The sequence below is a fragment of the Oratosquilla oratoria genome, chromosome 1, assembly GCF_046742065.1.
Source record: "Oratosquilla oratoria isolate Oo_2021 chromosome 1, ASM4674206v1, whole genome shotgun sequence".
NCBI lineage: Eukaryota > Metazoa > Arthropoda > Malacostraca > Stomatopoda > Squillidae > Oratosquilla > Oratosquilla oratoria.
The window spans coordinates 55,141,654-55,155,465 of record NC_134777.1 but is presented as its reverse complement, the minus strand read 5'-3'; the positions used below and the strand labels follow the sequence as shown (position 1 = coordinate 55,155,465).

Genomic DNA, 13,812 nt, shown 5'->3' with positions numbered 1-13,812 from the left:
GCAATTTTGTCTGGCATAGTTTTTTTTTAGGTCATAATAGCATGCTTTCTTGCATTGGCATTGGGTGCCCTGCTCATAGGCCAATCGGGCCATGTGTTTAGCATCTTTGAGGCAACTCATCTCAGTCATTTTCGTCAAACCAGTCCTGGTTCTTCTTGTTGTAACCAATGGTGTCCTTGGCAGCATTATTGATGGTACTGTTAATGAAGGTCCATTCTTCCTCCAGATTGTTGCTGGTAGGAATGGTGGCGAGTTCTTGACAGACTCTTTCCTCATAGATGGTGCTATAGGCTGGATCTTTAAGCTTTGAGATGTCATATTTTCTTCTTGATGGTTCTTGGGAACAGAATCTCAGTTTCCTTCAACAACAAGTGTCAGGTGTGAGACTACTAGATGATGGCCTGTCCAACAGTCATCAGTGCCTAGGACAGCCTTGATGTCACATACATACTTTCTATCACTTTGTCGGAAAATAACATAGTCCAACATGTGCCAGTGTTTTGACCTTGGTCCACTTTATATAATTATGGTATACAAGTTTTAATATAAAGTAATTAAACTATGATTTTTACTTGCTTTATAATCTATATTGATTTATACGCACCAGTTGCTGAGCTGTTGGATGCTAATGATTGAATGAACTTAATGAAGTGCTTATTGATTGACCACTTTATGATTATCAATGTATGATTGTATTATTTTCTATCGGTTGAAAAAGAGGTTAAAAATTACCTATTTCATAGATTTTTATGTAACTACTAACTTCAAGTAACTTGAATCATTTAATGCATGGTTTTAATAAAACACATGTGCAGAGTGTAAAATTTATTAATCAATTTCTTAATCCTAACTTAATAGTAAAACCTAAACCTAACTCAGTCTCTACTATCTAATATTTGACCCATGGAATGCGGGAAATGGCCAAAAAATAATAAAAAGTGTTTTTTTTTTCAAAAGCTGTGTCTGAGCATACAACCCAAAAAGGAACAAAAAACTCAATGAAACTTCTTTTTAATTTTCGACATGCTGACTCATACGAGTACTGCCGCATTCCATGGGTTTGTGGTCTAAGTTAAACATTCACAAACTTAAGTTCAACAGCATCAATTTCTCCCCTGTTTCTTGAGTCAAGCAGTTAGTGTGGGATGTAGACATTACTACCAATGCTGAAGAGGTGTTCACTCTCCACTGAAGATGGTGAAAAGCAGAGCATTTTGTTGGCAAAAATGTTCAAATTCAGGATATGAGTTGTGGTTGTCTCTCCGTCAGCTCAAGGGATCCAAGTCACATGGTTCCAGTGGGAGGGAGCAAAATCTATCAACTTCACTTCATAGTGTCAGAACAGATGAGGATATTCTTAATTTTTTTCTTTTCTTTGAAGTTTCACTTTGTTTGTCCAAATTTGACTCATGTGATTGATTTTGACAGCAAATCATCTAAACATAAGTCGAAGTCATAGATGTCATTGTCAAAAAGCATAAAGATGTATTGTTATGCATTTACTTGTCAAAATACATAAAAAAATTCTTTATAAATGACTTGTTTTGCCATAAATTGCTGCAGAGTAAGTGGGAGTAAATCCATCTGCCTATTCTTCACATTTATAAGCGAGTAAAATTGACAGAGTCCATGGACACCCAGACAATTTATTCCCATATTACTCTTACTTAATTTCTGTTGTAGAAACTTTGCAATTGTTCTTTAACCTCTTTCTTCAGTTCTTCATTTGTATTTCTAACTTTGTTTTCCTTTCCATTTTGTGCTAAAACTATTAATCCAAGAACTGGACTGGATACATACCTTGCCGGTTCCACAAAAACATATTGTTTCACCCCAAAAATGACAAGGCATTTTTCCTATTATAGCAACAAAGCGCTAAATTGGAGCACTAGTTCGGAGCTTGGAGCTAGCTGTTGACATCTCCTTCCTCTTCGATTGTTTACGACTGTATGTATGTATATATATACATATATATATATATATATATATATATATATATATATATATATATATATAGTTTAATTTCATATAAGAAATACAAAAATAAAATTAAAAACTAATATAATTTGCTCTAACATTTATTTCAACTTGAGCTGCTATTTTAAGTTTCTCCAGTCGTATGTCCTCGTGTCTACAGATTTTATCACCTCTGCATAATTTTTTCGAAATGTGTGTTATGACACCAGATGGCACTGTAGGCTTACCACTACCACAGCATATTCCTAGCCACCTCATTCCCTACGGTTGTGATGCCATGTGAAAATAAAATAAAGCAATGATTATTTGGTAGTGGCATCTCATATAGCACATAATATGCTGCATGGCCCTATGCAACCACCAGAACAATGAATAATAGGTGAATTACTGAATTGGCATTGGCACTGGCAAAATATTGCTGATGCCAATACCGAATTCCTTTCTAAAAAAATGTTGATTCCTGCTGATGCCGATTCACCAAAAAAGTGCAGATTTTTGCTGATGCTGATTAATCGGCACACCCCTAGTTTTCAGTTAATATTGGCATAAATAGATGTATACTTTGTGCTATATTTTACTGTATCTGTAAGTTTTCAAGCATTTGGCCACACCAACATCGAGATGATCTTCGAGATGCCATGTTTGTTTTTGACATATTAATCTGTAAATAAACACCTTAGGTAAATTTATTTGGCAAAGAATCAATATATATTACAAAGGATTACAAAGGCAGAGCATGCCAACAGGAGACCTTTTGGTCCATATCTAGGTCAGATGCGAAAAAAAAATCATAAGAATAATAAATTAATAAAAACTATAATATTCCTCTTCTCTTCTGTGGATATATTGCTTCCTTGGTCTTGCAGATAATGACAAGAACACATAGTTCAAAATAACAATTACAATTGCCGAGGATAACACAAAAAAGCATGTAAGCTTATTTCCATTGTGATCCTCATTAGACTAATTTTCTACATTATGTTACACAGACAACATACATAGGGGTTAAGGGGACCAGACAGTCATGAATAATACCAATCAGTACAAATAAACATTATTATAGCTTTGTTAATAATGCTAAAACGTTCATAACACATAGGATATTGAGACCAAAATTTGAGCACCATCACAATAAGGAACATTGCATTATGCATCAGGAACAAAATATTATTAAATGGTACCAAAACAATACAAGTGAGTACCAGAACAGTGTAGTACCATTAGTGATATAGTACATTATTCTACTGCTGTAGCAGCAAGTGTAGGACAATAAAGGGGGGGGGGGGGGCCGTCCATCCCAGGGTAAGAGTAAATATCAAGTGGTTTAGGAGAGGTAGGGGTTGTGTAGATCAGATTTTTGTGGTGAGACAGATATGTGAGAAAGCCATAAGAAAAGGTAAGGATGTTTTTTGGGCTTTTATGGATCTGGAAAAGGCTTATGACAGGGTAGACAGGAAGGCACTGTGGGAGGTATTGCAGATATATGGGATAGAAGGAAAGCTGTTAAGAGCAGTCAAGAGTTTTTACAAGAGTAGTAGAGCTTGTGTCAGGATTAGAAATGGAGAGTGAATGGTTTGAGGTAAAGGTGGGACTTCGTCAGGGATGTGTTATGTCGCCCTGGCTGTTCAATTTATACATGGATATGGTGGTGCGAGAGGTGAATGCAAGGGTAGTGGGTCAGGGGTTGGAGATTATTAAAGATAATGGATAAAAGTGGGAGGTGAGCCAGTTGTTGTTTGCTGACGACACTGCGCTTGTAGCAGGATCAGAGGGATTGAGGAAGTTAGTGACAGAGTTTGAGAAGGTGTGTGAAAGAAGGAAGTTGAAGATAAATGAGGGCAAAAGTAAGGTGATGAGATGTAAAAGGGGAGAGAGTGACAACAGGCTGGAAGTGAGCATTAAGGCTGAAAGACTGGAGGAAGTAGATAGTTTTAGATACTTGGTTGCGAATGTGGCAGGAAAGGGAGGAGTAGGGGTTGAGGTAGAATATAGATTGAGAGAAGTGAGTAAATGCCTTGGAGGATTAAAAATTATAATGAGAAACTGACATTTGGGAATGGAGGCTAAGAGGAGGTTATATGAAGGAGTGATTATGCCAACAGCACTGTACGGGGTAGAAACATGGAACATGAGAGAGGAAGAGAGAAGGAGTTTGAATGTGTTTGAAATGAAATGTCTGAGAAGTATGATACTAGGCTAGAGTGAGAAATGAGGAGGTAAGGAGGAGAACTGGGGTGGAAAGGGAGCTGGGAGATAAGGTTGATGAAAGAGCATTAGGATGGTTTGGACACATGGAAAGAATGAGTGAAGAAAGATTAGTAAAATCTGAATAAACAGCCTTATTTCAACAGCTCATGTCTATTATCATGAAACCCAGAATAAAATAAAGTCTTGTCTCTAGACCTCTACTTCTCATGGTCATGGACATGGTCGACGACATGGAATACTGACCACATTAATAGTTATTTCATATAATTATATTTGCTATCATAGCTATAGCCGCCTATGTAATAGGCATTCCATAGCCTGTCCAACATCTTCAAATTCATACCAGAATGATGTAAGTACTATTTGTCAACAACACTCTCTACAACTACGTGCTACTACAAACAAGTGTATCGAGAATCTCAATATGTCGAGTAGGCATCTGAGCTTTGTGATTACACAGCCGTGCTATTACCAACAATTTCAAAGTTGCTCATATCCAGGAGAATTGAGGCTAATAAACATTATCATATTAAATATTACATTATATAGTTTCTTGCCTTTAGATTTTTACTCGAAAAACTAATTTGCTAATGCTAATATAAAAATCTGTGTTTAACCCCTTGAGTACCGGATGTGTGTTTTGTGACACCTATGTGTCACGGCTGAGTGCACCCGCCAGGAACCGACCGTGCTCCCCGTGACACGCACTTGTCACAATTATAAGCTGTGTGTATTGAGGGCTCTCAAGGCCTCGGTTTCTGGGTTATTTCTACCCACGTGGTGGCAAGTGTCTGTGTTTACAAACATAAGGCTCCAGCCATTCGTGGGACGGTTTGAAACGTTTGTTTACGTAAGGCTGACGGGTCGGTAACGAAGGGGTTAAATCGGTAAGAATTAGTAAAGTTTTGAAGAACTGGTTATACACTTGCTGAACAACAAGATAATTTGAATACCCTGCGCATGCGCTGAACACTACAAACATTAAAATTGATGCATACGTATTCCAACCGGCCACAAAAGATGGCTGTGTAAACAGTACATCCGCGATTGTGGCACTGCACTCGGATTTACGCGTATCTATATCTTTTCATTTCTCCGACCTCATCACCTATCGAATAGTGATACCCAGGCCTATTGTGTGCATGCTGGTAGTGTGATTTAGAGATGATGAAGTAGCAGAAAATAGTCGAGTTGAAATTTAATTATACCAAGTGTATTAGAAATACAAGCCATAGTTTTATTCCAGTGTATAATACTTGTGACTGCGTTCTTGGAGAATTTAACAATGGAATACATCAACCCCCTTTGAAGACGGCAGGATGGCATGTACTGCCGCGACCTGGAGATGAAACACGGGCGGAAACTACAGGTAATTACTATGTAGTTTGTGCGTCGTAGTTTGAGGTAACATAAAATTTTAGAAAGTTAGTCATAAAATAACATTTACACATGAAACCCTGGTAACTATAAATAGCTTCCAAAATGATGCCCGCCCTAAAATATGACTGATAATTTAGCGAAAGTGTAATGAAGAAGCAAGCATAGTGCAGGCTGGTGCTGTGGACTTGCTCACAGTTGGGAAGCAAATGGGGCGTAAAGTAACGGATCTGAAAGGCGAGCTTCCCCGCTCCCTACACTCCCGTCTCCACCCTCCAGGATGCGCCACTACCTACAACTCCCGTTCTCAATCCTTTTTCTGGGAAGCCCTCACACTTTCGTTTCTTACGCTCATATCTTTGCTCCTCATAACATGTCTCGTTATCGTCCAAGCTTTGTTCCACGTCCCCCTTCCAACAGGAAAACCGTTACACGTATGAACCACATCCTGGCTGTCAGTAAAGTCTTCCATCCCATATATGTGTTATTAACACTCATTGTTACTAGCCTTAGTTCCAGATTTAATATTCCCTTCTTTTTGCTAATATTCGACAGACCCAATACGTAACCATAGAGGTACAACAACCATCCCATGATCTTACTTCTACACAAATCACATTCTAATGATAGGCTTGGTGCGGGTTATGCTTTACTTGACCGCCTGGCAGCAACGTTGGGTACACTCAAGTTCTGTACACTTTTGCAGTTACTTTCATTCACACATACACAAACAGTACAGTACTTCTTAGTTAGAGTGATGGTGATAGGGTATGCGCTAATTATAAAGTGCGTGAGGCTCAGTTTAGATTCCGTAGTGGTATGTGGTTAAGAACTTGCAAGTTTCGGAATGAATCAATGAAGAAGCGGTGAAATGTGGTACAGTTTGAAATTTCACGTTTCACTTCGATAAACACGCAAACTATGTCTGCAACATGGGTGTTCTTGTTTGTTTATTTGCTAATTTATTTGTTCTGCATCCGACCTCGTTGAGGACCGAATTTTCCTGTTGGTATGTTCTGCTATTGCCATTCTTTGTAAATTAGTGGAAGTAAAACATTGTGTTCTCATTGGAGTGTTTGTAATCTGGGAAGCGTGGAAGAGAAAACCCAGGCAGATATGGAGAGGTAACATGGGGATGTTTGCAGGAGTGACGTGGCAGGGGTTGGTGCAGTCGTGGGACTCGTTGGAGGAGCTCAAGAGTGGCCTCCGATTACTGATGAATGTGTGTGTGAGCATGTGTGTGTGCGCGCACGCATGTAAATGGAATATGTGCAAGTTCTCAGGTGGGACCATGTCCACGCAGGGAGACACGAGCATGCCGTCCTCTAAAATAAAATAAAAGTCATCAAAGCTGGGTGGAAATCCTTTATCCGTTTTTACACTGATTGGCCTCCCATGGGGAAAGTGGGCTTCAAAGGTGCGATATTGGCAGCCCAATGCTTCCGATACTTCCAATATTTTGACTTGTTTCTGATACTGCATTTATACCCCCGTTGTTGCGTCGTCTCTCGATTCAGAGCTGTATGCCATGGACAAGGCAAATATTGAAAATTGGTGGAACTATTGGAACCTTATTGTGGAACACAGCTGGATTCCAGAGGGGTCGTTTTTTGATATATACATAAATTTTATATTTCCTGGCGGGGGTGTCACGAACGATGCCCCGCGGGAGCCGAACATAGGATTACCGCCCTCCCCTTCATTCCACAAACGCTTGTAGACTCGGCCGCGCACACAGGGTCACTCACACATACAAACGCACGTATGCACGGTACGCAACACACTCCTGTTCAAGCGGAAGTTGTGCCCAAGGTAACGCTAATATTGCAGCGGTCAGGTTGACGTTGTGGGTACAATTGGCCATACGTGCATAAGAGTATGTGATGTTCTCTTGCCTGTGTTGTGTGGGTGTGCACGTTCGTGCACTTGTCTTTGTGTGCATTCATATTTGGATGAGAATGCGTGAATATGGTATTAGATTCAACTTTATTCCCATCTTGGGCGAGCTTATTTGAATATGAATGTCTACTTTGAGTAATATGCTAGTGTAAATGTCTGCTCTCAACAATATTACGAGTTTTCATTGTCAGTATTTTGTTTTGTACTGACAAATAAGGATACTGTAATGATTATAATTTATTATTAGTTATATCAATTTATTATTATTTACTATTTACCTGTTTATTTATTATTTAACTATACCTATGCATTTATGTGTTTTATTTGTTATTTACATTATTATAGTTTTCATTTATTACTTTATTGTTATGATTTTTTTCGCATCCGACCTAGATATGGACCCAAAGGGTCTCCTGTCGGCATGCTCCGCCTTTGTAATCCTTTGTAAAACATGGCATATCATTTAACTGCCACATACTATGATACTGCATTCATCTAATATAATTTCATAATCATTATGAAATTATATTAGATGAATGCAGTATCATAGTATGTGGCAGTTAAATGATATGCCATGTTTTACAAAGGATTACAAAGGCGGAGCATGCCGACATATTATAGCATTATGATAATGCTATAATATGTAGGTATGCACAACTAAAATAATACCCTAGTTTTTCCATGGAATGATTACTTTTCGTGCTTGCCAGGCAGCTTGGCCCATTGCCAACTCAGCTGCTTGAGATGCCATCTTTTTGATAAATGCAGAGATCGAAGAAATTAAAGCATTATACATTTGCCTACTCTAACCTAACCTAACCGTGATGGGCCAACTTGGTCAAGTAGATGGGCCAAGTTCAAGTTGGCAATGAATGGGCCAAGTTGACCCTACATCTACAGGTTGAGCTATTGGACAACATTAAATAGGTTTTCGTGATTCTGGGACTTTACCAAACTCTGTTCAGCTGCAATGTCGATGTATGCAAAACTAAACTGGAAAAAATTCTATGATAAATAGCCCTGATCAACCACCACTTCTGAGGTATATAATTATTATAATAATATACCCCACTGCAGGACACTATCAAATCTAATCTCAGGTCGAGTGGATCTGCTTCACAAGAATGGCATTTCAGGTGCAGTATCAAAAGGATAGCCCTCTAAACCATTCATAAGATTACACGATTACCAAAAGTGTATGAAAATAATAAATTACTTACATTGTGATTGTACCTCTCCATTTCAACTTCTGCATATTTCAAAATTGTGAGGGAAGCTTTATTCTGTTCATCAATATTTTCAGGCACTAAAGAGTCAAATGCATTAAGGATTTCTCTTGGCACTCTAGGTTCATATTTATAATTTTCTTCACACCCCTCCTCCATTTCATTATTTGGTGTCACCGCTGCCATGTTAACACTGGAAACAGCATGGAACTGAATGTGATTGTTTATGTTTGTGCACATGGTTAGCATCTATTCACAATATAATTAATCTACAATTCTATGGTTCAAAAATATATATAAAAATACTGTATTTAAACTAATGTGGTAGGATTGTAATAATGATATACCTTTATATATGATTTTTTACTTTAAAATAAAATTTACTGATTACATTGGCAAGATTTTTGTACAGTTCTAGATACAATCATCGATGACAAACCTAACACAAATATAGGAAATAAACTACCCAAACTGAAATATATTCTGTGAAAGAAAAGTCTATTTATTTTAGGTTAACCAGTATTTATCTTATATTTGAGGAATATCGTTCCCAGTGTACAGTATTGTATTATAACCCCCACCCCATTTGTGCGATTCAATAAGCGATGATAGTTACAAGTACAACTTACGGTAACCAAAGTCCCGTTTATTTCAATATTGTTCCAGTCTTCTAATTGGCATTAAATATCATGATTTTTATATTCATATTATTATTTTTCCTATCTGAGAGTTCACACCTTGATGGTGGATAGACCTGAGAATCATAATGATTACAAAAGCTATGTCGATAGAGAGGAAATCTCTGCAGGGTCACCCATATCGAAGAGGTTTTGTAAGAAAGATCAGAGAAAGAGCAGCTCACACACACACACACAGTCGTAGGACCCACTGCTAACTGGCACGTCCCTGATGGCAAACAGGGAAATTCCTCATAGATATATGGGGTACCGCCATAATGACGGCGTGGACCATTGGCCATCCTATAGATATAGGGATTCACCGAATATAATTAATAAGGTGACACCAGAGAAATATCTCACCAGAAACCAGTTGGCAGGGACTTGAGATTACTGCCAGAACCCCTTGATAGCGGACATGGATAGTACAACCAAAACAAAAGCAGGCGTTCCTGTTGCATCATCGTCTCATAAAGGTCCAACCGCATTTCCTCGTGTGCTTACGGGCAGTGTGCCACTTAATGTGAGTAAGCACTGTACAAGCAGGTCCAAGCCTTGGACATTAAACAACATGAAGAAAATGAAGATCTATACCTACAACGTAAGAACTCTCTCAGAAGACCACAGGCTGGAGATTTTAATGGAAAAACTAGACAACATCAACTGAGACATCATAGGACTGAGCGAAGTCCAAAGAACGGAAGAAAAGTTTATTCAATTACAAGATGGTCACCACCTATTCTACTATAGAGGTAAGAACAAAAAAAATATCTAGTGGAGTAGGATTCTTGATAAATTGAGAGGTTGCTGGTAACGTAGTCAAGTTCATTAGTTCTTCAGACAGGGTAGCTTGAATTGTGATTACGCTGTGTAAAAGGTACAATCTAAAAATAGTTCGTTTATGCACCAACTTCACAGAGTTCAGGCGAGGAAATTGAGTTCTTCTATAACTATCTAAGTCAGATAATGGACCAGGAAAAAAGTAAGTACACGTTGGTAATAGGCGACTTTAATGCATTGGGAAGTTTGGAGTAGGTGAAAGAAATGACAGAGGCGAGATATTAGTCAATGTTGCAGAGAACTACAAAATGGGGATAATGAACACTTTCTTCCAAAAGCGTGTAGGTTGTAAATGGACCTGGAGAAGTCTACCGTATTTTCCGGCGTATAGTGCGCGACTTTTTTCCGTTGGAAGGGCCTAAAAATGGGGGGTGCGCGTTATCCGGTGGTGCGCATTATCTACGGCCTACGATAAAAATTCTGCGGCTGTGTGTGTAATTTTTTTTCACAACAATGTGACGATGTTGGCCGTCACAAAGTCGGGAGGCACACTTCTCCGTGACGTTCCGTGAGAACAAGAAGAACAGCCATGGTGACATGAAAGAATACGCCAGCATGGGCTACCGTATATAAATATTTGGTATAGGTAGGTATCTATCGAATCTTATTTTTCATGTTTAAATAGGCCTAAACACCATGAAACATGATCAATATTCATGATATTTGCCCATGTTCACAGCATCTTAGTTTGAATTTTTATGTTGGCTTTGTTGCTTCACTTTAGGTATGGTACAAATTCTGTTGCGGCCGTTCATAAAATCGTGTCAAACACCTGACTACAACACCCTCTTTCGGGAGTTATATTAACTAAACGTCACCTCGATGAGAGACTGTCCTATTTCACCACTGTCATTGCAGGTTCAAAGCTAAAACGAAACAGTCTGTAGTTTGTTTCAGTATTAAAAAAAAAAAAAAATGGTAAAGACGAATTATTTCCTCAAGATATAAAATGAAAATTTTCTGTAAAAATCCCGAAATTTTTATGTATATTTTACTTTCAATAAACTTCTTTAGATCATATTTCCAAACTATTTAAGCTACAAAGTAATAAGGGACCAACGCACAACATGAGTCATATACCGGTACATGTAGTTCCGACTTTTTCTTAGTTGTGTCCTGATTGATGCCTAAACTGACACTTAATTTAGTGACAAATCAACAGATTTCCCAGCGGTGGCTCTAGCCAATGAAAAATACTTCTCCATGTAACCCCGTTCACATAATATAGATACCGAGGTAAAACTGCGTTATAGACAAATGCGATCGGGCATGCGCGTTATACGTCGGTGCGCGCTATCTGTGTACCGAGATAACGAAGTGCATGGGTGCGCATTATAACCCGATGCGCATTTTAAGCCTGAAAATACGGTAAATGGAACAACAAAGAACGAAGTAGACTTCATATTAGGAGACGAGAGCAAGAGCGTTAGCAATATTAGTCATAAATAAAGTCGACATAGGTAGTGACCATAGAATAGAAGGTTGTGCAGCTGAATTCAATTTCAGAGCCGAGAGAAATAAACTAGTTTGAAAAAAAGGAAATCAGCCTTGGAAAGATTAAGGATAAGAAGAATAAATTTCAGTTAGAACTCAAAAATAGATTCGAAGCTCTAAAAACTAACGAGGACACCGTCGAAGATATGAATTTGATTTTAGTGAATGTCATTAGGGAATCGGCAGAGAAAGTAGGAAGTTAAGTACAAAAACTATTAGAGAAAACAAATACTCCAAAGCTACAAATGACCTAATTAAAAGAAGAACCATACAGATTACAATTAAGCAGGAGAGATGAAATAGAAAGAGTAGAACTAAACAAGGTTACCAATAAAAGACAGAGATCAGAGAAAAGAAAGAGAAACATGGGTGAAATAGAGGAAACTATTCGGAAAGGTAAAAGTATTAAAGGGACTGAACGCAGGTATACTTTAGGAAGACAGCAAAATATATGTTTGAGACATAGTAATGGAGAAATAATTTGTTGGTAAAAACGGTAGAAGAATTTTACCAAGAGCTTTACTCGTCGAAGACCAGAGTTGAGTCAATAAATTCATCTGTAGACGTTAATAGTGTACCAGATATTACAAAGGAAGTAGAATTTGCTCTAAAAATATGAAACTAGGTAAAGCACCTGGGGAAGATGGCATATCGATATATCTCTTGAAAGACGCAGGGAAAGAAGTCCATATTAGGTTGGCTATGTTGTACACCCATTGCTTACGTCAATAAAACGTTCCTGGATTGTAGTGCAATGCTATAGTGATTTTGCTTCATAAAAAAGGAGACCAGACGGACCTTAGTAATTATCGACCGATTAGCTTGCTATCAAATGTATATAAAGTATTCTCCAAGATCCTTACAAATAGACTAAGTCAAGTTTTAGATGGAAACCAACCGAGAGAATAGGCAGGCTTTAGGAGCGGATATTCGACTTAAGATTATTTGCAGGCGATGAACCAACTAATTGAGAAAACGATAGAATACAATATACCTCTCTGTTTAGCTTTTGTAAATTACGAGAAGGCCTTTGACTCGGTAGAGCAAATAGCAATACTAAAGTCGCTACGCAAGCAGGGTACAAATGAACAGATCGTAATGGTTTTAGAAAAGATTTATGCGAAATGTACCGCTATAATTTGACTACATAAAGATACAGAAAAGATTAAGATCGAGAAAGGAGTACAAGACGATACAATTTCACCCAAATTATTTACAGCTCGTTTGGAAGAGATTTTCAGAAGGTTGAGTTGGGAAAGAAAGGTTTGAAGATTAATGGCGAATATTTGAACCATCTAAGATTTGCGGATGGCATTATTCTTATTTCAGAAAGAGCAGAAGACTTGCAAGATATGCTAAGCGATCTGAACAATGAAAGTCTCAAAGTATGTTTGAAAATTAATAAAAGTAAAACCAAAGTAATGTTCAACACGAAAGTTCAAAGTAGAGATTATATCGATGGTGAGAGCCTTGAAGAAGTTGAAGAGTTTAATTATCTAGGCCAGATGATGAAAGTGACGAAAGATCATGAAAATGAAATGAAAAGACGTATAACAATTGGTTGGAAAGTGTTTGGTAAATATAATAAAATGCTGATTTACTCTCTACCTTTATGTTTGAAACGTAAAGTTTACAATCAATACATTCTGCCAGCAATAATCTACGGGTGTGAGACTTGGAAACTAACGAAGGCAATGGAAACAAAACTATGGACTGTACAGAGGAGAATGGAGAGATCAATTATGGAAATAACGTTGAGAGACCGACAGAGAGCAAGTTGGGTGAGAGAGCAGACTAGAGTGAAAGATATTGTGGAAGCGGTAAAAGAGAGGAAGTGGAATTGGGCAGGTTAGTGCGAACGACTGATGAGCGATGGAGCAAGTGTATTGCTGAGTGGACGCCGCGAGATGGGAAGCGTGGAAGAGGGAGACCAGACAGGTGGAGAGATGAGATTGAGAAGTTTGGAAGAGTGACGTGGCAGAGGTTGGCGCGGTCTACACGACCGCGCCAACCTCTGCCACGTCACTCCTGCAAATATGGAATGCTATGAAGGAGGCCTTTGTTTAGCAGTGGGCTCAGGATGGCTGATTTGATTGATTGATTATTATTTCACT

General features: G+C 38.3%; 1 protein-coding gene across 1 annotated transcript in view; it reads right to left on the bottom strand.

Moving 5' to 3' along the window:
• The window catches only part of Mybbp1A (MYB binding protein 1a), a 73,859-nt gene extending 64,951 nt beyond the window's left edge, over positions 1-8,908 (bottom strand). The window contains exon 1 of the mRNA XM_076184650.1: positions 8,682-8,908. Coding sequence (XP_076040765.1) covers positions 8,682-8,873 — 192 coding nt within the window. The 5' untranslated portion in view covers positions 8,874-8,908. The remainder of the gene's footprint in view (positions 1-8,681) is intronic.
• Between the last annotated feature and the right edge of the window lie 4,904 nt (positions 8,909-13,812).